This window comes from Nomascus leucogenys, chromosome 1a (genome assembly GCF_006542625.1).
Source record: "Nomascus leucogenys isolate Asia chromosome 1a, Asia_NLE_v1, whole genome shotgun sequence".
Classification (NCBI taxonomy): domain Eukaryota; kingdom Metazoa; phylum Chordata; class Mammalia; order Primates; family Hylobatidae; genus Nomascus; species Nomascus leucogenys.
The window spans coordinates 35,166,253-35,191,052 of NC_044381.1; the positions used below are offsets into that span (position 1 = coordinate 35,166,253).

Consider the following 24,800-nt stretch of genomic DNA (forward strand, 5'->3'; position numbering starts at 1 on the left):
AACCAATGATCTTGGGCAATTGACTTGGCCTTTCTGACTCTCAGCTTCTCATTTTCGAAATGGGAGTGGTGAGTTTGCACTGCCTCTTCACAGGGACAATTGTGGATATGATAGGAAGCTTGTGAAGACTGTTGGGAAAGTGCTTGGTGGACAGTGCAAAGCAGAAGAGAACAGGGATTTGGGGATCAGGAAGCTTGGGTTCCGGACCAGGCTCTGCTGCTTTCTAATCTTATGAGCTTGGGCAAGTCATAGAGCTTGTCAGACCTACTCCCTCACCTTGGAAGAAGGCTCAAAAGCCCTACCTCACAGAGTGGATGTGCAGGTTATCTGGGCTCTTTCTGTGATCTGGGATTTTACACTCCCCTTCAGTGCAGACACCAAGACAGGACGAACCATACAGAGGATTTTACTAAGGGAAACATCTGTGAGATAAAAATGGGGAGGGAGCTGGTAGAGGCTAGAAGAGAGGAAAGGCTGGGAGAGCCATCACACCTTGATACAAGTCTGACCCAAGTGCAGGAGGGAGGGAAGCAAGGTTGGGTGGAAGCTCCTAGACTGCATATAGCAAGGCAATCAGAGAGTCCTCAAGCCAAAGTCACCTATCAGAGAAGTTCCCTGTCTCTTGGAGACAGGTCTGCCTTAGTATCCCTGCCACACTCAGTTGCTGATTGTCTGGAAGCAGCCAACAGGAAGAGTGGCCTCTACATAAATATGGGTGCAAGCAGCTGGAGGCCATAATCAACTGAGCTCCCTCCTCAGGAGACATATTCTAATGTCCATCACACCTGCCCAATCCTGATGTCTTTTGCTTGGACATCCACATCAGGTACTTGGCCTCAGGCCCACACCTCTACTTCAGAAGCCTTGTACCCCACATCCATGGTCCTCTTACCCAGAACATTATAGGAACTCAGGCTCAATGATGTCTTAGAACACCACCCCTAGGAAAAAAATACATTTTCTACATCTCAATTAGATTATGTAGCAAAGGTGCACAGGCATTGTTCCATTCTGCATTTGAATGTGCGCATATGTAGGAATGCATGCTTATTTGTCAGTGTGCACGCATATGAACAGTATATTTGTATATATAGATGAGCATTTATATCTACATGTATGCATATTGTGAATTTACGCAACAATACCATTAGCCCATTAGCACTACATAAGCATTTTGCTCACAGTATCTTTGATCTTTACAACTATCTTTGAGGTAGATAAGCAGGTAGTTTTGTAGGTACAATCCTTGTTTCAGCTTAAATGTTTTCCCCAACATGCCACTCAGATAATACAAGGTAGAGCCATGGTTTGAACAGAAATGTCTTCCTTCAAAGTTTCAGCTCTTGTCCTTTCTACCACCCACCCCCATCCCACCTACTCACAGGACTATGTGTTGCATGAAAGCACATATGTGTGCATATAGAAAAAAGATTCAGATAGGGGAGGGGAATATAGCTGCAGAAGTATAGATTGATTATGGATTGGTGACTGGTGAAAAGTATTTTTGCCAGAAGCCCCCACAGTACAAAATGTAATTCTATTAATGTGTGTCATCTGAAAACATATACTGTATCCTAGCTGTAAGAATTTCTATTTAATGGGCTACAAAGACAAATTTTGGAGATCCTAAGCAATTTGAGGCTCTTATTCTTCTAGTATAATCAAACAGTGATCCACTTTCTTGGCCTTCCCCCAAAATCCTTGCTCCCATGGCAAGTTTTTCAGCCTACCTGGTGGAAATTATTTTGTGCTGATTGGGAGGTATTAAAGAAAAAATATCTACCCCAGCACCTTAGTTTTCTAAATCACTTGTCTTTGCTTGTTTCCTAGCAGTATGAAATACTAGTCTGGAGAAATAGATTTAGAATTAGTTTCAGTTGCTATTTATTGATCACAAGTACTATGCATACAATTTTCATAAATGATCACATTTGATTTTGATTCTCATCAAAATTATTTCTATTTAGCAATGAAGGACTGCGGGTCTAATGAGTTAGGAGACTTGCTCAATGCACCCTGTTAGTAAGGGGACAGAATAGGACCTGGAGCTGGGCTCTGCAGAATTCATGGCCTGGCTCTTTCCACAGTATTCACATTCTCTCCAGGCAGAAGATACAATCTGCCCAAATACTTGCTTTCCAGGCCATCCACTAGTTCTGCTGTATCCTGGGAACCTGCAGGACCAGCCAAGCCCAGGACAGGGCCGCTTGGGGCCAGGGCAGGTAGACTTACCTGGAAGAGCACCAGCCTGGCTATCAGCATATCCACTTTCTTCCCATTTCCTTTTGCAGCCTCCTTCCTTGGTTCACAATGACAGTCCAACTTCTGCCAGTCCTGACTGTCATTCAAGCCTTTTTGCTATTTAAGAATTTTGAGGAAGAAAACCGTCATGTACTCAAAATCCTGGTAATCAGAAGTGTCTGGAGATTTCGAGCTGTTAACATAGAGAGGTGGCAAAAGTATTTTCTAGGACATCCTTATGGGCCCGAATGGCAGCGGGAGTCGACATAGCTGGTGCCTGGGCAGGTTTCCAAAGCACAGCCGAGGTGGAGAGTAGGTGAGGGCTGCAACAAAGGCCCCGACATCTGAAGAACACTGCACAGTTTGTCAGAGGCTTTCAGCTCCACACTCTCACTTAGTCCTCACAGCAACCCCATGCAGTGACTGTTGTCACTTCTTTTCATGGCTGAGAAGACTGTTGGGAGAGGAAAAATGAACTGCCCACTGGCAGGCAGGTAAGAGGCAAAGCTGAAACTCTCACCTAGTTCTTCTGACTCCAGGCCCAGCATCTCAGGATTTTACCCAAGTGGCTCTCGCACCAGTGTCAGGGCCAATGGCAGGGTCAGCAGAAAATAGCAGAGGGGGCTGAAGACAGATGGGAACATCTGGAAAAGATAAGGAAGTTGTCTTAGTCAGCTCTAGCCGCTATAACAAATACTCTAGGCTGGGTAGATGAAATCACAGAAATTTCGTTCTCACAGTTCTGGAAGCTGGGAAGTGCATGTTGAGTGTGCCAGCATGGTCAGATTCTGGGGAGGGCCCTGGCTTGACATCTCCTTGCTGTGTCTTTACATGGCAGAGAGCAGAGAGAGAAAGCACACTCTCTCCTGTCTCTCTTTATATAGGCACTAATCCCACCACGAGGATCCTGTCCTCATCACCTCATTACCTCCCAAAGGCCCCATCTCCAAAAACTATTACACTGGGGATTAGGGCTTCAACATAAATTTGGGAGGAATGCAAACATTCACTACAAGCAGAAGTATAGAGCCCTGGAGGCCTAGTTCATTTAGTGTAATAAGCCTGGTGCTGTGCTAGGCACTGGGGATATGGCCTGAACAAGGTCATCCAGACCCTTCCCTAAGAAGTTAGACTCCAGTGGGGAGACCGGTGGATAAACAGGCAACTCCAACACAGAGTAACAAGCATTCTGGTGGTGGAGGGACATGCAGGCTCTGTTGGAAGGCAGGGGAGGGCACCACACCCAGATGCAGTAGTGGGCCTCTTGATTCATTTTCCAAATATACAAAAATGACTTGGGTTTGCAGAAGGAGTGAAAAAAAAAATAAAAGGTAGTTGCTGTGGGAGGGGAGATAGATCCAAGAAGGCTTCTCAGAAGAAGTGGGCAGCCTTCTGGAACTGGGGCCCTGAAGGGTGGGTAGGATCCTGATGTGCAGAGACTTGGAGGAGAAGTATTGTAGCCCCAAGGAAACAGCATGGTCCCTGCAAAGGCATGAAGGGGGAGATTCCTGAATGTAATCACCCACCTTCAGACCCTGTGTAGGCACCGTATAGGGTAGGGTAGGGTAGTAGGAGACACAGCTGGAAAAGCAGATGGGGGTCAAGTTGGGCCTTCCAAGGTTTGGACTTTATCTTACAGGCAGTGGAGAGCTGTTGAGAGCGTTTTGAGTGGGACAGTGACACTGCTGGCTCTGCATTTTGGAAAGGTGGTTTTCAGGGCAGTTTGGATGATGCTGGGGAGTAGCTGACAGGTTGAAGATCAGTCCTGAGGAGCAGGTCGGTGAAACATGATAAAAGCATTAGCATTCAATCCGGGGCATGAGCAGTGAGGCGGTCACCCAGGCTGGCTTGAGGGGCAGCACAAGCACACAAGCCCCAATCGTATCCGAGGAGAAGTGCAAATCCACCTGGAGGAGCCAGGTTTGCCTTACATCCAAGAGGCAAGCTCAAGGCTAGTGATGAGCCAGAGGGCAGGGGCAGAGCAGATGAAGGGACTCCATGAGAGTGCAGGGCCAGGGTGAGATGCCGGGGGCCGGGAGTGTGAGGGCTGCTGCTGGAAAGGGCCGCAGGGCCCGAATTGAATGTGGGTGTGCATGAGTGCATGTATGTGTGTTGGGCTGTATGTGTGGATAGTGATGCATGCATGGACATGTCCTGGGCTGGGAGGAGAGGGCACTGGGTTAAAGGGTGACAGACTAGGGGATAATGAGGGCCCCCAAAGGCTTGGAGGGGAGACACACAGGCAGGAGCAGGTCTTAACACCCACGTGGGCACTCAACCCTTGGCCATCTCTGTAGCTGTAGAAAGCAGAGCAGTGAGCTTCCCAGAACAGTTTTGTTCCCTTGGTCATGCATCATACTGGAAGGCAGTGCCTGCAGCAACTCCCAGCTGTCCAGCTCAGGAGTCCAGCCACTGTGCCCCACGCACCTACTTAGCACGTAATACCAGAGACACAGACATGAAAACCCAGTCTTAAAAAAAAAAACAAAAAAACAAAAAAAAAGCTTGAATCAAACTTCTTTCTGGCACTTTCCACTGATTTTCTAGACGTTTGTCCTCTGTACTCAGGGCTGAGGAAACTGGCTTGCCTGCAGGCTGGTCGTTCCAGGGGGTTCCTTTGAAAACTTCCCGCGGTGTCCAGGAGCGAGCAGCCTGCTGCACACAGGACGCAATGCCTGCTGAAATCCCAGATGAAAGTGAGCGGCATCGCGGAGACAAGCCTAGATCCTTTTCAGCACAGCGATTCCTTCCTTCCTCCCTTCCTCCCACAGCTCGGCTAGAGTTTTCTGCCCAGAGGAACTCTGTGAGAGCGTTTCAGAGCCATCCGGGCCGCTTGCCCCCAATAGGGCGACGCTGGCTGGCTGACCCCCCTCCTGCTGGGGGGTACTGTACCCACGGCCCGGGGCTTCTCTATCCCTCTCCTCCCCTCCCGCTGCTGACGCACGCTTCCTATAATAAGCCTCTGTTACTTGGAGCAGGGGCGGCTCCGTAGTAAGCCGAAACCGCTACTATATTTACACCCTTTCCACATTTAGACAAAGGCTATTTTTAACAGAAGGTCTATTTGTGGGGGTTGCCCACGTCACACTGTTCACATGCATCTCACCATCCTCAGTCTGTTCTTCTGATTTCACACTTGTACCGGGCCTCTCTCCTTCTCTCTCTCTCCTTCCCTCCATCATTTTTCTTTCGTTTATTTCTTCCTTTCTCCAATTTCCTTACTATCTTTAATCAGATTGAGGTCTTTGGCAGGCATTTTGCCAGAGTCCTTCAGGGGACGGCGAGGCCCTGTCCTCACGGAGCAGAGTGGGCAGTGCGGCCACGTGCTGGGCTGTGAACTGTTCTTGGCAGCTACTGTGGGGACCAGCAGAGACCCCAGTCCCCAGCGGCTCCATATTGGCCTGTTCTGACTCCAAGTTTTTGTGGGCAGCATGCTGGGACCATGACAGCCTGGCCTTTTCTCCTCATGCCAATCTAGTTTTACTGGTGGGAGGGGAAGGTGTGTGTGTGTGTGTGTGTGTGTGTGTGTGTGTGTGTGTGTTGGGGGAGGGGTGGTGAGCAAGGTCAGAGGAAAATAAGTCAATGGGGTCATCATTCATGCAGAACACTTTTTCAACTTAAAAGTTAATTTTATCAGATTTGTCTAAGATGACAGAGTTTTTGTTTGGGTGAAAGGAGGTTTCATATTTCCTAGATGCATAATCCACTTATGAAAAGGAGGGGGGATGCACGGAGTTAGCACATATTAAGTGCCTGCTGTAGTCAAGCCATGTTGGACAGCAGGGACATCTGAACCCTGACAACGGAGCGAAGGGGTGGTCCTGCCTGCACCAGGTTTCAGGTGAGGAGATTGAGGCCCACAGAGATCCAGGACTGGCCTAAATTCACTTAGCTGGTAAGTGGCTGTGCTGGGACTTAAATCTATGTGTCTGGCTACCGACTGCATGCTGGCCCCAAATCTCAGACCTCCCCCATTGTTACCTTTCGGCTCTCTAAAAATCAGCAGTCTTCGTTAGCACTGTTTCTGTTATTTTCTTTCCCTAGTTCTGCTCCTCTCCTCACCCCCCACCCCAGTGAGAAGAGACCTTTCCCACCTCAGAACCCCATCTGCACTTTCTTGGTCTACTTCTTCAGTTGATGAGTCATCTGAAATACAGACATGTCAGAATCTAAAAAGGACACCAGGAAAGGCCTTGCGGGCACTAAAGGGTTCCAGAGAAACCCCATGTTGTCAAATCCCATGTTTTTCCTCCCAACAGTCAATTTGGATTATAGCTTCTGAGTGAAATATTTTTACTGCATTTTTGAGAAAGGAGAGCTGAGATTTGAATCCGCATCAGACTGTGCTGGAAACAGAATACAGAGCCCATCATAGGATGTCCTGCCCTCTGTAGCCTAGTTTCCGAAAGTGTCATTAAACATGTGGGAACCAAATGCCCCCTGAGTCCCCATATTCAAGCCTTTAAAATTGCAGATTCTGGTTCATACATTTCCTGGAGACTCTGATAAGAGATTATTGTCTTCTTGGTGTCCTAGTGTCAGGGGTCCTGAGCCCAGGAGTCTAGCAGCTGTAACACAAGGCCAAGTCACATTCATCCCTAAAATAGAGATAATAATGTCCCTTGCCCACTCGCCCACTTCACAATTTGCAGAGATGTTGCAATGAGAGAATGCATGTGAGTGTGCTGCTTTGAAAGCTGGCGAACGCGACAAGACTGCTAGTTACTAGTGCTGATGTTTTCATCCTTAGTGAGGATGTGAGAGAGGGCTCAGGATGGCCAGGTGACATGTACAAGGTCACACAGCAAGTAAGTGGTTGAAACAAAGGCACAATAGCCCTGTGTTCCTCAGTAAGGGGCTGAAAAGAAATTACAGAGCCAGTGGGAAGGCTCGGGTGCTGAGCTTTAGCAATGCTAGGCTGAGCTCAGCTCAGAAATGGGGACACTGATTTGGGACGAATCCCATCGCTCTCCCCAGCTGACCCTCCCTGCACCTTGGTCCCAGTGGCTTCTCAGGCTTCTCTGCAGCATGGGTGTTCCTGCCTTGGCCAGAGCCGAAATCCCAGAGCAGTGAAAGAGGAGCCAGTGTCATGGGGCTTCTGGTTTCAGGACACACTGGAAAGGTGAGAAGGAAGCTTGTCTTCCCATGGATCTGGGCCAAGCCTGGGTGGCGAGGCCTCCCCGCCAGGAGCTGGGACGTTCCCCAGGTGCCCGGGCATCCCCAGGTCAGGAGGGCCGCCAGCAGTTTTTCAAAGCATTAGCTTGGTCGGAAAATAAATCATTCGGCACTTTGCGGAGACCAGATGCTTTGTCAGTGCAGGCAAAACCTGACCCAGAATCTGCAGCCTGGGAAGGCCTTCTGCTCACCTGGCTTAGGGGCCAGTTTGGGGGAAAGAGGCCTCTGCTCTTTGTACCTGCTTCTTGGAGGACTTGATGAGAAGACCTGCACACCTTGACCTCCATGACTTTGACCTTCCCACCTTGGCTACAAGCTTCTCATCACTACTACCCATCAGCCACCAGCCACCAGTCCACCTCTCTACCCCCAACCCTCATCAGACTTTCACCTACTTTCAAGGTTCAGATATTGCTCCCTATGTGAAATCTTGTCTGGCCCTCTTTCTCCCAGTCAGGAATAATTCACCCCTGCTCTCTTCTCTGTGCCCTTAGTGTTCTCTGTGAACGTGGTAGCCATCTCAGACGGGTCTGTGCTGGAGTTATCCTGGCACCCAGCCTACAATCAGAGGAAATGTGCTGCTCATCCATGGAATTTGAGTCAGGCTTAGTTTTCACCTCTTCTGAGGGTAGAGCAGAGCCTCTGGGCTGGAGGGATACAGACAATGTAGAAGAGGCTATGGTGTCCCACCAGCTCCCTTTTTAAGGATGAGTGCACCCCCCCTGCCCCCAGCTGCTAATTATCACCTGTTTGCCTGCTAATGAGTCACAGATGCCCCCTTTCTCCAGAGAATGGCTCTCAGAAGACAGAAGCTGCATCTCCACGAGGTTACAACTTTCTCCCCATACCTGCTCCCCAATCACTGCCACCACAGGCAATGACTAAGTGACACAGAAATGCAAAATGGCAGTCCCCTTCCCTCAGGAAGGGACACCTCTGCAGTATGCTTTAGGCTCCAGAGAGTCAGTCCACTTCTACCCCCTCTCCAAGAATCAGGCCAAGGCTGGCTTTCCCTGAGATCACAGTTTATGATGACCAGCCTGAATTTCAGTTTTACACTGAAATTCCCGTGTCCCATCAGTTTTGGGCAAATGGGGCTGATTGACTAGCTTAGACTGGGTTACCAGATTTAGCAAATAAAAATACAAGATACCCAGCTATATTTGCATTTCAAATAAACAAAGGATACATTTTGAGTATAAGTAGGCCTCATGCAAGACTTGCAACATACTTATAGTAAGAAATTACTCACTGTTCATCAGAAATGCAAATGGACCTGGGCAGCCTGTATTTTATCTGGTAGCCTGGCCCTTTACCATGCCTGTGTTTGTCTCTCTGCCTGCTCCTGTCCTGCTTCCTTTCCTCTCTCCCTTGCAGATTTTTCCTGAAGAGCACTCCCCCAGTAAATCACATGTACCTAAATCCTTGCCTCAGGCTCTGCTTCTAGGGAATCTGATCTAAGACTGTCATTTGTCCCTCTCTGCTGTCTAAGGTGGCCAGAGAAGTCCTTTCATTTCCCCTGAACCATGCAGAACTTTTCTTTTTGTTTAAACTTCACCTGGTCCACCTTGGCTAAAGTGAGGGAAATCATGACACCAATTGTCACCAGCTGAGTCCCCCACGTCCTCACAACAGCCCTGAGTGGTGGCTACAATTCTTAGATCCATTTTTAGATGAGGAAACTGAGGCAAGAGAGATGCAATAGCTTACCTGGCTGCACAGAAAGTGGCAGAGCCTCAATACAGAACCATATTTGCTGCCTCTTAGACTCCTGCTTCATAAGTGCCTCCTAGGGAATTCAGGAGAGACGCAAGAGCAAGGCTTTAGCTTTGCTGATCTACTCCCTCCTGACCTCTTGGCACTGGAAGAATGGGGCAATTCTAGGTAAGCTCTCTGGGTGACCCATGGGGCTAGCCACTAACTTCACATTTGTGCAGAACTGGCTTCCCAGAAACCACAGGAAAATGGGTGTATCCAGAAATCCATGTGGCCGCAGCCCCCTTTAGGAAGACTATTTTCATTCAACCATGACAGAGCTAAGTTCGTGGCTTAGGGTCTCAGCCTTGATTTAACCAGGAACATGAGAACTAGATTGACTTCTGGGGACCATCCAGCTATGGCCCAGTGGGATTTGAAGTTTCCATAGACCCGATATTCATGTTTAGTTAAGTACTTAACCTGGTACCTGGAACAAAGTAGAGCTCACCTAACAGTGGCTGTAAGTAGTAATATTTCTCATAAGCAATAGTAATAAGAACATCTGATTCTCCAGATAACATGAGAGTGATAAGAATATGTTCTACAGAGCACTCAACTAAACAGACTTCAGCTCAAAGCCATCCAAAGATGGAATGAGTTGCCTCAGAAGGCAGTGAGCTTTCTGTCATTCACAGGGAAGAAAAGGGAAGGAATTTGTTTATCTACCTGCCAGTGGGAGATAATTTCCATCCATTACTTCTTTTAATCAAATGCTGAGATGTTCCAGAAAAGGCTGGATGATAGCTTGTGATGGTGTGCCAGCTTCTGAGGAGCTGAACAAGAAAGATGGACAGGTCCTCCCAGACCTGAGACTCCAGGAGTCTTTGAAAATGCTGACGTCCCACATTTATGATAAGACCAGTGGCCACTCTCGTGTCCAGAAATCTGGCAAATTGTTCCGGAATAATGTCACAGGCTCCAGGCCTACACTTTTCAGAACTGTCCACACACTCGAACCAATTACAGACCTGCCTTGTGCCCCTGAGTTGGGGGGCAGGGGTAGACACTGACCCTCAAAATCCTCCTGACCCGCAAGCTCCCCAGCATAGGAGACTGCACCAGGCCCTCTTTCTTCCTGCCTGTCACCATGCTGTGCCTCCCCTCTTCTTGAGCAGCTCTGCTCAGCCACGGACTGAGTCAGGCATGTTCACTTGCCAGCCCTACGGCTGCCTGGCTGAAGGAACTGGCTTTCTGCTCCCTCTCCCACAGCTGTCAAAAGGATACCCCAGAGTCCCCATTATACACACACACACACACACACACCCTTATGGAATCTTTGCTCACAATCACAAAATCACAGGGCTGAAAGAGACAGCAAGTAGCTAGCAGATTCATTAAGTCTAGGTCTGTCAAGAACTTCCCTACCAGAAGCCTCTGTCCGCACACCTTCACAGTGGAGAGCTCACCCCCAACTGGTGTCACCCTTTTACCCTTCCCAGCGTTGAACTCTTCGTCCATTAGAAGTTGCTTCTCGTATCCAGAAGCCAGGCATCCAGGTATCAGGTGACTTCTTCTGGCTTCCTCTCATTGGTCCTAGTGTTTTGAGGAATGGCACAAGAGTCCAATCTTGTTGGAAGGTGGTGTACAAAGAGGTACAGGAAGACACATGGGAGGAAGTAGTGAGAGATGAAGTCAGAGGTAGTGAGAAACGTCAGAGAGAGAATTGGCAGGGATGTGCACAATCTAAAAGGGACCTATATCCTGCATGCTGACAACTTTTCCATTATGCCTTTTTTCAAAATTCTGTTGCTCTTCAGCTGCATGGAAAACATGTCCACCCTAAATAAATTGCTCTCTGAGAACTGCAGAAAAAAATGAGAGTATTGTATTACCTATTGCACTGATGAAAAAGGGTGATCAGGAAGGGAGAAGTCTCAAAACCGAGTCACATGGAAAAGAGTTGAAAGAACTGAGTCTCTAGCCAGAGAAAGGGATTTGGCTGGTAAAGTGGTTGCCTCTGACAATCCTTCCTGGGGAAAAAGGATTGGACCAATTCTAAACAGAACAAAGAATTGGACTTAGGACCAAAGGGTAAACCACCAGAGTGACCAAAAGCTTTCTACTAGACAGAGCTGTCTAACAGTTGTTAAGATAGTGAGAAGTCCCTGTCACTGAAGGTGTCCAAGCAGTGGGGACACTTGATGTTTTATGTCTGACAGTTCATGAGTTTTCTTTTAATGCATGCACATCACCACCACCACTCCCAACACACACACACACACACACACACACACACACACTGAAGCCTGGCCGTATAAAGGCAGGTGAGGCACACCAGTGTGGGGCGTGCATCTCTCACTTGGCTTAGCTTTGGTCCCCCAGAGATTTTCCCATTGCAGACTTGGTTGTCAGCAAGAAATAAAAGCCTTTCCTCTCTCCTTGGGAGGAGCGGAGCAGATTGTCTGGATCTGCTGCATACTGCCCTGGCTCTGGTCTCAGCACCAAACGTGTTCCTTCTGCTCAGTCTGTTCCCGTTTTGACAATGCAGAGGGGAGAGCTGGAGAAAGTCCCGCAGCCCAGAGTCCTGGTAGTGGAGGGCGGGGCTTTGCTGTTGGACCGGACGGATCACATTTGCATTCAAGAAAGACTAGGAGGAGCCCCTTGCTCCCAACACAGGCAGAAAGTTTGGCTGGGATTGGCACCCATCCTCAGGCATCTTTCAAAGAGAAAGTGCTACCTGCTGCCTTCCTTTCAGTGTTTTCTCAAGGGCAGAGCCTGAAAAAGGTTTTCACAGGAGGAAACTTCTCTAAACCTCTCTAGCATCCTGGAGATTAAAATAAGTTATTTTTTTCTCTGCAAAAGAGATGAGGTGCTCTGATGCCTGAGGGTGGAGTACTGGACCCTTTGGGTGATTAAGATCCAGAAAATATGCTTTTTGCCTACAGAATTGTATGTCCCGTGACCAGCCAGTAGTGATCCATTAAACAATGTTACTCAAGGAGGTTTCACTAAGCACCCACTCTGTGCTAGGTCATGCTTCCCAGGCACTGGGGAGCAAAGGTGAGAAAGATCCAGGACTTACCCTCAAGAAGCTTATAGTCCAGTGGGAGAGACCATTACAAGCAAAAAAAATAAAATCCATGCACTCAGGGCTCTAGGAGAACTTTGCTGTGAGTGCACTAGCTGTCTGGGAGCATCTGGGATGGCGTCTGCAAGGAAGGGATGCTTCGGATGAGTTTTCAAGGATACACAGGATTTTATGAAGCGGCAAAGGCATGAGTGGGAAGGGATCTGTGCATGCAAAGTTCTGGGAAAGATGTGGAAAAGCTTTGTTTATTTAAGGAACTAAGAACTTTAACATTACCAGAGGAGCTACCATGCAGGCAGGGAAGTGCAAAGGATGAATCTAGAGCAGAGGTTTTAACCAGGGACAATTTTGTACCCCAGGGACACTTGTTTGTCAAAGAGAGAGGAGCAGCAGTGCTGCTGACATTTATAGGGTAGAGGCCAGGAATGCTGCTAAACATCCTACCATACTACCATGTGGACAGCTCCCACAACACCATGATCTGGTCCACAATGTCAATACTGCTGAGACAGAGAAACCCTGAGCACGGTAGGGTGTTTAGGAGTATCCCTGGCCTCTCTGCCCACTACAGAGAAGCAGCAGCCACACCACGAAGAAATGGAGCTCTGTTAGGGGCACTGGGCTTTCTGAGGGTCACACAGAGAAGGCATCCAGGGGAAGGAAGCCAGGGGAGGGCTGAGCTTTCAGATTCTGCAATCTGGAGTCCTGCATACTTGTGTTTCAGCTAGCCCTCCCAGCTTTATTTTCTGTACATATTTGATAAGCCTGCATCCAGTATCTGCCTCCAAATTGTTGACAAAAATATTAAATGCAAAAATTTCAGGGCAAATAATGACTTAGATTCAAAGAATGCCATTCAGTTTATAGGGCATTTTGCATCCTTCATCTCATTTATATTCATTTTACAAAACAGAAAAATGAAGCTGGGAGATGTTCTGCAATCTAGGAATTATTTAACTATAACACGTTTAGCTCCCATCTCTTCCCCTAGGCTGGTCCCTGAGTGCTCCAAGGACCCATGCATCTGGCCATAGGAGATGCTGGGAGTATCCTCCATCCTGGCCTGAAAGGGCTCCCTTTCAGCTTCCTGGATTCATATCTGTGTGAGCAGCTAAGGGCAGGTTCCCTGGTCTCCCTCTGCCCCTAGCTGTGACACTCACATACCCTTCTGACTACAGGGGACTCTCTCCCTCCCTGAGGCTGAATTGGTAAGAGGACCTCTCATGGATAGCAGGCAGGGACAGCTGCTCGGCTCATGTTCTCTGTCCAAGAAGCATTACTGACCCTGTGATTTGGCCCTTCATCCAAACTGGCAGATGGGTACAGGTGCCTTGCTGTGATGCTGCTTCCCCTCCACCGAGCATGCCTGACCATTAAATCACCCAGCGGAGGACAGCACCAGTCAGCTGAGGGGTGGGCTCTTTCCAAGTGGAACCCCAAAATACTGCTAATCTGAAATGTCACTGTTCTTAGGGACAGCACGAACGAACCACGCCAAGTCACACACTGCAGAAACACTCTCAATAATCACTAGGTGTTCTAACAGTTTGTTCAAGCCTGTTCATCTGTAGTTTAGAAGTTTATAACATGACAATCTTTTACCCCAATAGCTTTCTGAAAACTGATTTCCTATATTCCCAAAGCTATCGCCAGCTCCCAGCTTTATCATTCAGGAAAAAGAGTAAGCACCTCCCCTTCATCCTCCTCATCTCTCACCATCATTAAGTACAAGCCCAAGGAGAAGAATCAAGGGCAATGAATCTTCATCAAACAATAAAATCCTGCCTGGTACCAGACCTACCTGTGCCATCCAAGCACTGCCTGCCCTGTCCCTCCATTAAATATCTTACCCTTGCTGCTGGTGGCTCCCAGGGCACTGTCCTTTCCGTGGCTCCTCCTCCCACCAGCATGGCCCAGCAGCTCTCTCCTGCTGCTCTGGCTCCATCCCTCTCCAATAACATTGCTCCTTCTCTGGCAGGGTCCAGCCACTTTGTCACAAGTTACATCTATGGAGAGCACTGACCCCCGGCTGCAGGGTGAGACAGATAAGAGGATAAGAGGGAGCAGGAGCAGACGGAGAGAGAAGGTGGCAAGACAGAGCAGGCAAGAGATAGTGGTGGCTAAGTCTAGTGCGCTGATTATGGAGTAAAGGGAAAAGGAGGCATGAAAGCTGAGCCCGTGTTGAAAAGAATGTCAAAGGGAGCTCAAGCACTGGGAGGGGTGAGGGCAGAAGAGAGGTCTTTTCTAACCCTGGGACCTTTAAACTGAACAGGGTTACCCTGGCTCAGAGCCATGCCATGCCTCTGATCCTAGGGAGTAAGAATCTCTTTTTGGGGGTGCAGGGCAACAGCACCCATTTCTCCATGAGCCACGTGCTTGCATTTTCCAGTGGGGTCTGGAAAATGAGCCACGTGCTTGCTCTCCAGGGTCATCTGGGTCCTCTTGTCTTGTGCTTGTTCATCACCTGAGCATGATTCTTGCCTGCTCAGCAGGGCGGTAGGGGGTCGTGAGCTCACAGCCCAGAAGCTTGACCCCTGTGAGGGCTTGGCATTGGTCCCTGGGACTCTGTGGCAGTGAGGCAGCCACACGGTGTCGAGTGGCTGCTCTGTGTGAGGGGATTTCTAAAAATACATCTGTCTCTGCTGCTCATGGGGCTCATGAGTGCCAGGCAGAAGGGACAGGCGTGTACAACCTGCTCCCTCCTCACTGTCCCCACCACCTCCCTTCTAGTTCGGGTTGCTGCCTCTTCTCACCCAGACTATTCCACCAGCCACCTGCCCGCTCTCCCTCTCCCCATGGCCCACCAGGTATTATAGTTACTAAAAACACAGGATCCTGTTGGGAGACCACACCTCAGCTAAAGCCTATTCTCTCATTCATTCACTCACTCATTCATTCAATCCTCAGCATGCACCGCATATACATTTAACATGCCAACGTGGCATGCTTTTTCGAGGCCAGGCTTGTGGCAGATGCTACAGATTGGGTTGAGCGAAGCCAGACACAAAAGGACATAGTGTATGAATCCATGTGTGCAACGCTCAGGAATAGGCAGATCTAATCTACAACAATGGAAGTCACAAGACTGATGACTTCTTGGAGGTGGCGTGTAGCTATTGACTGAGGAAGGGCAGGGTGGACTCACTGGGGTCTGGCAATGCTCTATATTGTGATCTGAGTGATGGTCTCAAGGGTGTAACAAATTGAAAATGTACTGAGCTGCACACTTGGGAACTGTGCCTTTTACTATAGTATGTTAGAACTCAATAACTTTTAAAATGTATATAAAACATAATTCTGGTTTTGCTTTTTTGGAACTATACACATATCCATGACTCAAGAATCAAGGAGAAAACTATCAATACTCTAACAGTGCTTGTCTCTGATTGGTAAGATTATGATAAACTTAATTTCCTTGATACTTTTCTGGATTTCCCAAATATTATACACTGAATAGATCTTGCTTAAGTAATGAGATTAAATATATTAAATGTTATTTTAAAAGTAAGAACCCTCGAGGTGAGACAATCAACAAGCACGAGGCAGGTGGCTGTCTTCCCAGAGGGGCCAAGCCCGCTCACGAGCTTTTGTCCTCTTAGGCAGCAAGGACACCGGCTTAGGAGTCGTGTTCCAGGTCTGTGAGATTTCAGTTCTGCTAAATAAAGCTCTTGGCCCGCTGTGGGTGGTGAGGTGGGGCTGCTGGTGGAACCCTCGGGGTTTCCCTCTCATTGCTGAGGGGAAGGAGGCTCCAGGGCTTTCAGAGGCTTGCCAGGCCCATTCTTACCCTGGCAGCTGTTTAGACTAGCCTGACTCAGAGTCCCGTGCAGTTCTAACCTCTTAGGCTTGGGACTGTGAGCCCCAACCTGCCTGGAGTTCTCTCTTATTGAGGGGGGATAATTTCAGGATCCTCACCACATCCCTTCAGCAGGAAGGACCTGCCCTTTGCAGTCTGGGGGCACAGAGAGACAGAGTGAGCTGATGGCACAAGTAAAAAAATATATATAATATTTATTATATATATATACACATATATAATATATGTGTATATACAATATTTATTATATATACACATATACATAATATATGTGTATATATAATATTTATTATATATACACATATACATAATATATGTGTATATATATATACACATATATTATATATATACACATATATACATATATGTGTATATATACACACATATAATATATGTGTATATATATACACATATATACATATATGTGTGTACATATATACACATATATACATTATATGTGTGTATATATATACACATATATACATATATGTGTGTATATATACACATATATGTATATATGTGTATATATATGTGTATATATATACACATATATTATGTATATGTGTGTATATATACACACATATACACACACATATGTATATATATTATATATACACATATATACATATATGTATATATATGTGTGTATATATGTGTGTGTGTGTATATATATATGTGTGTGTGTATATATCTTATATATAGATTGAACCCTGGAAACTCTAAGGAAGGAAGAAAATGGAATATGGAGGAATCACTCTGGGCCTTGGTTTTCCACCGGGAAATTGGGCTGTTATGAGATTACCATATGAATAAGCATGTAGAAAATGCTGGAATGGGGGCTGGTTTTGTGTTCTGGTTTTGGTGACACTTTGGGACATGGATACCGGCTGCATAGCTGGCTCCCTGGCCTCCTGCTCCAATTCCAGTGCCCCACTTTCTTACTCTCTTACTCTCTTGGCCACCACAGCCCAGACATAGCAGGGGCAGGATAGATTTTTTTGTATGTGTGTCCGAAGCCTGATTTCTGCATTGGAAAAGCTATTGTGGTCATGTGATGAGGATCAGCTTGTGATTCACAAATGTATTTTGTATTTCTAGCTTGGATCCTAAAAACACTTCTCTCTTCCCTCCCACCTCCCTCTCCTCTGCCCACAACATGAAGGCTCCCACAGAGATGTCATGTGAAGTCTTCTCAGGCTGAGCCAAGGGAAGAGCCAGTGGCCAGCTCTGCCCTGTGACACACACAGCCTCCAGGAGTCACATGGTCTCCAGTTGCCACCACCTGCCCTCTGTCCCCAGCCTGCCGCCCTCTCCCTGGCAGGCTTCCTGAGCTGATGCTTCCCTCCAGGCTGCAGTGTAGCAGACAGTGAGACTGACGGACAGAGGGTACAGGGCCAACAGGCTTGGACAGTTCTGTTCCCAGCTGACCTTGGGGTGGGAAACCAACCAGGAGGCTCCCGGACACTACATGGTGTGCCCTGCAGGAGATGAGGTGCCTTACTGACCCGATCCAGAGGTAGACAGAGCTATTGGCAGCTGCTTCCCCACAACCAGCCCCAGCTCCACGAGCAGGGAGCCTGAGCCATAGGTGCTGAAATAAGGCAATGCAGGGAGCCAATGGCAGCATCCAGTCTACCTCATGGAAAGGCTGGAAGCAGGACATTGCCAGGCCTTGGAGAGAGGGAAGAGGACAAATACAGGAGGAGTCATCTGTGTACATATTCACAAAAAAGAAAAACAAATCAGGGGTTCTCGATCAGGAGCTGTTTTGCCACCCAGGGGACATTTGGTAATGTTTGAGGACATTGTTGGTTGTGGAAACTGGGAAAGTGCTGCTGGAATCTAGTAAATAGAGGCTAAAGATGCTGTTGCTGAACAGCCTCTGATGCACAGAACAGCCCCCACCCCCAACAAAGAATAATACAGCCTCAAATGATAGTGTTGCTGTTGAGAAACCCTGATCTAGAGAGAAAGCAGCTTTGCTAGGGAAGATTTGAGCAGGGCCCCATGAATAAACCCACCAGAGTGAGCTGCAGCTGTGAGTTCCAGGCTTGGAACCTTCTGTGCCTGTTTAATGCCCTCAAATTTGAGCCCACACCCTTGGGCACAGACACTAAGACTTCCTTCCACGATCTAGCCTTGGGTTACCCTTCAGCCTCATCTCCCACTGAGTTTTGGTCACACCAGACCATCAACATCCCAGATACTCCAAAGTCCTTGCCCTTGAGGAAGGAGATTCCATACCCTGTCTGGAATGCTCTCCTTCCACTTCTGTCTGACAGATACTCACTCCCCGCTCCCTGTTCTGAGTCCAGCTGTGGCATATTTGAGAAGCCTTCTTTCATTGCTATCCTGCATCTTCCTTGTTCCTGGGGTAGCACACAGCCTCTCTTCCACAGAACATCACACAAGACAGATGCTGGGATGGCTGACTTGTGTATCTGTCTCTCCCACCAGACTGTGGGTTCCCTCAACAGGGTGAACATGAAAAATAAAAGCCACTGGTTTCTCCTGATAGTGTGTAGATGGGCAGATCTGGCCTCAGTGGCAGAAGATACTTGGGCAACTGGAGAAAGTGCAGAGGGAGGTGTGAAATCAACTGGGTCATCAAAAGAAGATGGGTGTACAACAATTTGTTCTTCCACCTGCTGCCCATGAACATTTGGATGGTTTCTAGTTTTTGGCTATTACAAATAAAATTGTCATGAACATTTGCACACAAATCTTTGTGTAGACATATGTTTTTATTTTTCTTTGGTTAAATACCTAGTCATTGAATGGCTGGGTCATATGATCAATTTATGTTTAACTTTTTAAGAAACTACCAAACTGTTTTCCAAAGTCATTGTACCATTTTACACTCCCACCAGCAGTGTACAAGAGTTCCAGTTCCTCTATATCTTCGCCAGCACTAGGTTTGGTCAGCCTTTTTAATTCTAGCCATTTTAGTGGGTATGTAGTGGTATCTTACTATGGCTTTAATTTGTATTTCTCTAGTGACTGAGGATGTTAAGCATCTTTTCCTGTGCTTATTTGCCATCCATATATTTTCATTGGTAAAATATATATTAAAAGACAGACTTTTGAAAATTATGAACATGGTCTTTGGAATCCGTCAGACGTAGTTTCACTTTCTGACTTGACCATTTACTGTGCAATTTAGGATAAGTGGCTTATCCTCGCTGAACTTCATCTTCCTTTTGTGTAAAATGAGGATAAAAGAACCCAGTAAGGTTAGAGTGAAGATCAAACACTAAATGCCTTTAAAGTACTTAACCCAAGGCCTAGCATATAAAATGTAATAAACATTATTAATAATTATTATAACATTCTCTCTTGGTCCAATTGGAATTATAATAAGCAAAACCCCTGGTGTACCTCAGAAACTAATCTCTGTAGGAATTAAATGGTGTTTTATTTCCAGTACAGTAGATATAGATAAATTTTTTTATCCTTAGGTATTGGAAGTATGGAATTTTGTACCAGTCTATTATGTCACAGCAGAAAGAGTCTTTAGAGATATCTAAACCAAGGCCATGCCTTAGCCCAGGTCCTCTAGTAATAAGAGCCTGAGACAAGAATTACAGTGCTGGGACTTTATTTGAGAGGTGCAAACCCCGGGTTCTTAGGGTGAGGAAAAAATTAGGAAGGAAGACAGGAAGATTTGGAGGTTATTGTGCAAGTTTCCACTATACAAAAAAATTGCCAAAGAGACACAGTAGGTCTCTTGACAGAAGTGCTTGCTCAGTGCCCGGAAATTCCCTGGAAGACTTACAAAGAGAAAGCACACTTCCCAGAAGCCCAAGGAGGGAAAAAGCAGCGGATGCTTGTCTGACAGCTTCCCTCCCGTGATCAAGATTGACTTCATGGAGAGCAATGTCCCCTCCACTTCTGGGGCGTGTTGTCCAGCACCGTGGTGGCTATTCAGGGACACACATCCCTTAGGTGTTCTGGCATTTCACCTAAGCCCAGAAGTCAATGGGCAGCTTCATGCCAGTGGGAACCAGCCAAGGGAGAAGAAGAAAGTGCACCAGAGTTACATCCTGTCTTAGTCTGGGAACCCCTAGAAGCAGATCCTGAGTCAAAAATTTGAGTGCAAGAGGCTTTGCGGAGGAAGAGACTCCAGGAAGCACTGGTAGAGGAAACAGAGAAGAGAGGGAAAGCTGACAGCGTGGGGGTGCCAATGTACTGTTGTGGGCGCAACCCTATTGGAGACCTCTGGGAGACAGTAAGAAACCCATTTTAGGATTTTCCCACATCGACTTCTACCTCCCCTCCCCCAAGAGAAAAGAGGGCCAGTCTCCGGGAGTAGGGCTTTTTTGGCATATCAGGTACTGCATCTGCCACATCACGGGCCAGGAAATTTTTTCTTAATTGGCCAGGATTTTTTTAGATTTGTTGGCTGCATGGTTTCTGTTGCAACTAGTCAACTTTGCCCTTGTAGCTCAGCCACAGGCAATACATAAACAAATGAGCAGGGCTGTGTCCCAATACAACGTTAGACACAAGACCAGGCAGCCAGTTGGCAGGCATAGTTTTCAGATCCCTGTGCTACAAGTATGATGCATCCCATTTTGCATGGAAAAACTGAGGCCTAGTAGAGAAAGGTAACTGATCATGTAGCCAGCCAGAGGCACATCTGCTGACTTTCTGTTCAATATTTTCTCTACTGTGCCTTGCTACCTCTCTACTGAGGCCTTTTTTGTGTGTGTTTAAAGAACTGGCAACCAGAATTCTCCCAGAAAGTATGTGTGTAACCTGTATTTTTTAAATGGTGGTGGTCTGTTTCCTCTTGGTGGCTAGAGAGGCTCCAGGGCCTAAAGTTTTGCAGGCTCCAAGAATGGCTCCAGGCAGCTGTCTCCCTGAGCATCACTGAGTGGGGCTGCTTTGGAAGCCTCCCCCGTGCCAGCCTCTTCCACCAGCCCTGCCTCTGCTGCCTTGGCAGAGTGTCTCTAGCAGTGGCCACAAAGCACAGAGTGAAAAAGCAGTTAGAGCATTGGATCCTGTAAAAATCTAAAAATATCCAGGAATGTGTGCACATATGTGGCCCTTCTGTGATCAAAACATCTGGGAAGAAGATCAAATGTTCCTGCTTTAATTTGCCTAAAATTCTGCGAGGACTTGGAAAGGGAAAGGATGTTGAAAGTCATTGACTTTAAGGGGGTGAGGTGGAGGGAGGGAAGGACGTCACAAGGTTTTGTTTTTTTAAGGCAAAGTAAGTTATGCGTATGCAGAATCCTCCCCTGGGGTGAGTCCTGGACCTTGATTTCTTTGGGATTCTGGGGATTGTTTCTCATAACGGGGGTGGAAAGTTCATTGGCTACAGGCTTGAATTCCTGATTTGAATGCCTTTGTTTAAAGGAAGATCAAAAATGCCAAGACCCTCAATCAAATATTAGGAGCCGTGATAGTGTAACAAATCACTAAATGTCAAATTTGAAGAAGGCCTGGTGTAAGTCAGGCATTTTTCAGATGCGGAAATCAAGACCCAAAGGGAGAGCTTTCCTGGGTATCCCTCCTGACTCTCAGACCACTGGTGCATTGCAAAGAAGAGTTGGAGCAAAGTTTCAATCCCAGTTCTGCCACTTCTAAGCCATCTGACCTCATCTGTACAGGGATGATCCTGAATAATTTTGTCTGTAAGAAGCCAGGTTGGAAACCTCTGGATCTCATGTAGCTGCTTGCTGTGGCCCTATAGCAGGGTGACCAAAGGCAGGAAGATGCCCACTGTCTTCATTAATTTTCGTGGTTCCAAACCCTAATCAAGTGGCCTAGTCATTTGGGCTGGCTGATGTCGGTCTGGAATTCCATTTGGTCCCTGGCTTGAATCCTTGGCCAGAAAGTGGTTAACTGACCTCTAGAGTACCCTTTTTTCAAGGTACACCCTAACTCTGGGCCAGAGAAGGCAAGCCACTCCCTCAAGCTTAGGCTGCAACAAAGGCAACCGCCCATGCAGCCGCCTGTGCCACTCTTGCCCGTGCACCCGCCTGTGCCACTCTTCAGTCCCACTGGCCTTTGGAGGGCAAATAGTGGCTGCATGGGGGATGAGACGAAATCCCAGACTGGGGTTCCCAAAAGAGATTATGCACAAGGAGGAAGATCTAAGTAGCGCCTGGTACTCAGGCACCAGAACTTCTCAACCTGCTTCCATCAGGGAGAACAGTAATCCAAGCAGGACCTTGACTTGATCTCCACCAGCGGCGGTGCCTAGTGCGCCCTCTAGAGGCCAACCTTTCTGTTCCTCTCCAGTTATTCCAATGGGCTCAAAGACCAGGCCCACCAGGGGCACAGCTGTCACTCTCAAGTGACAAAATCATGAATTACCAGGATAGCCCTAGTAGTATCTCGGCAACACTGTTTCTTAGTCTTTTCCACTGTTGCCACTCGGTCCCACATGGGATCATCGAGATGGGAGGTCCACACACCCAAGGTCTTTATGAATGTCTCTTTCATGCTGCCGTACACTGTCTACACTTAGCTAAAAAGTCATGTTCTCTCATATTAACCATGTGGCTAACAAGCCAAAGACTACATAATGAACATCCAAGAGCAATGGACTATGATTGTGACCGCAACACCCCAATTTGCCACCACCCTATTAAGTTATCATTGTCTATCCTCTCCTATTTTAATCAGTCCACAGAAACATTAAATAAATATACCTCCTTTGCAACAGAGAGAAAAATCTCAAAGTATGTAAAATCTCTCAACAATTATCCCTTGTTTCTTTTTATTTCACTTGGTCCCAGCTGTAAGAGCTGTAGGAGCCTAGGTGGAGGCTGGGTCTCTTCCTCAGCAGCTGAAGACAGACTGGAACCATCCTCTGTTGACCTCCCAAGTTGGGTCCCTCTAATGCTCACTCTGTCATGTGTCCTGCTTTCCCAAAGTTCCAGAAAGTCAACAAGACAAACTGTTGTGCCAGGACTCACTTGCAGCATCTGGAAAACAAACTAATCTCCAAGCTGAATGCCAACCACATATGCCCGCTTCCAGGAGATAATGAGCTGGGATTAAATAAGATTAAGATTCCTCCATACAGCCCATCTCTGGGGATTGACAGCATCCAAATGGCAGGGATAGGCTTCAATTTATCTCCATTTCTAGGGATATCTTGTTTTACATATTGGTTGGTCCCATGTTATAAGTATTTTTTTAAAAGCTTCCCCGGGTTTTTTTTCCTTAATTTGGGAAGTAGGGAAATGGAATCAGAGATACTTGGCCTGCTCCTAGTCTAGATATCAGGTTAGAGGGAAAAAGTGAAGTCACATCGATATGGAGATATGCTTGTGATTTGTACATTCTGTAAGTATGGGACTGATACCAGGTGCTTCTTAGAGATAGTGTTGACTAACGTGGCCTTACTCCCACATTTGCTCAGGAAAGTCCCAGTCTGTTGTCCTGACTTCCTGTCTGGTTTAGCATTCATCCAGGATATATGTTATTTTTACTCCTAAGGGGGTTACTTCCTCTGCCATGCACACTGTAGGCACCTGTCTGGTGAGCTTGTTTGTATAAAGTATCTGAGCATATTTCCAGATGGAAGTTAGAACAGGTGAGACTATGTGGCTAATTAACATGGAAACCGTGAGGAAAATGCTGAGCTTCCCATTCATTGGCTTCACATCTAGACATAAGAGAAGAGGAAAAGATTAAAGTCCAAATGAAGAATTGAGCAAGACTTTTCTAATTCTCTTGATTTTTCTGTACCAAGGATAACATCCACATCCTTGAGTTAAAGAGAGAAGGTCAAATTGTGAGGGTGTGTTGGCCACAGGCTCCAACCTCTGGAGAGGAAAGCTAAAACACCTTTTTAAACAATCTGCTCATAAGCAGGAATTTTCTGACATGGGTGATTCATCATGGGTGATGAGCACTGCTCTACTGGGGTGCTAAGATAATAATGGCAAATGGATTTCAAACACTCTCCAATTCCAATTATCTAATGCAGATGCTTAGAGCACCATGTTGAGAAAGAATCTAGGTTTGGCAAGAATGAGAGCCCTCATTGATTTGGGATGTTGGCTATGGTACCAGAGCAGAAAGCATCTGCACACATCTCAGTAATTTACCATTTCTGTGCTAACAAAAAGAATTTCAGTGGGTGAAACAAAAAACTTTAAAAATTATTCCTTCTACATGGCATACCCTACTGGATGCTTTTTCCTTTTGAGACTGATTATGTCTGTAACTGTAGTTGGCTAACAAGGGCCTGGGGCAATATTCTAGCTTATAAAACCCCACTCTTCCACCATAATTTTCTAAGTGAGAGGGTAAGGTAGGAGATTTAAGCCTGCTCTGCCAGATCTCAGGATAATGCTTTCTTTCCCTTTTATGGTCTTTTCCTTGGGAGTGTCCTTCCTTAATTCTGTTCATGGAGATGATAGCTCCTACAATGAGCTAGGATGACTGTTAGTGATGGACTTGGTTAATCTAGGGGCACAAATTTGGACCCTTCGGTTTGGATATACTCTAGCCTATCTCACCAGGGTGAGAAGATTTGGTGCCAAAGCTTTCTCTGTAGTAACATTTTCCCTCTGACTGGCTTTGTTGCTCTGTGCCCTGCTCATGGACATAGCAGGACTGGTGCCAGACAAGGTGGGAAGCTGATGGACTTCTGGATTTGAGATCTCAGCAAAATATCTCGTCATTTCAGCACAACCACCAATAATATATATTTTCCTGCAGCTATGAGTATTAAAGACAATGCATAGAAAGTGCCTAGAACTCAGGCTACTGTTACATAGTTAGCTATTACTATTATCATCACAATAACAACCAATGTCA

The 24,800-nt window shown here is 46.8% G+C and overlaps 1 protein-coding gene across 1 annotated transcript; it reads left to right on the top strand.

Moving 5' to 3' along the window:
- Nucleotides 1-323: 323 nt before the first annotated feature.
- On the top strand, nt 324-18,730 carry LOC101176134. Its single transcript, XM_012500681.2, has 5 exons — nt 324-632; nt 2,292-2,450; nt 7,246-7,363; nt 14,181-14,305; nt 18,474-18,730. The coding sequence occupies exons 1-5, from the start codon at nt 436-438 to the stop codon at nt 18,496-18,498; spliced, it is 624 nt and encodes a 207-aa protein (XP_012356135.2). The 5' UTR covers nt 324-435; the 3' UTR covers nt 18,499-18,730.
- Nucleotides 18,731-24,800: the final 6,070 nt, after the last annotated feature.

Coding starts and splice junctions, on each gene's coding strand:
- LOC101176134 (XM_012500681.2), top strand. CDS start 436: ATGGGGAGGGAGCTGGTAGAGGCTAGAAGAGAGGAAAGGCTGGGAGAG. Junction 7,364..14,180: donor TTTCAGGACACACTGGAAAG/GTGAGAAGGAAG, acceptor CTTCTCTGGCAG/GGTCCAGCCACTTTGTCACA. Junction 14,306..18,473: donor AAGGTGGCAAGACAGAGCAG/GCAAGAGATAGT, acceptor CTCTCCCACCAG/ACTGTGGGTTCCCTCAACAG.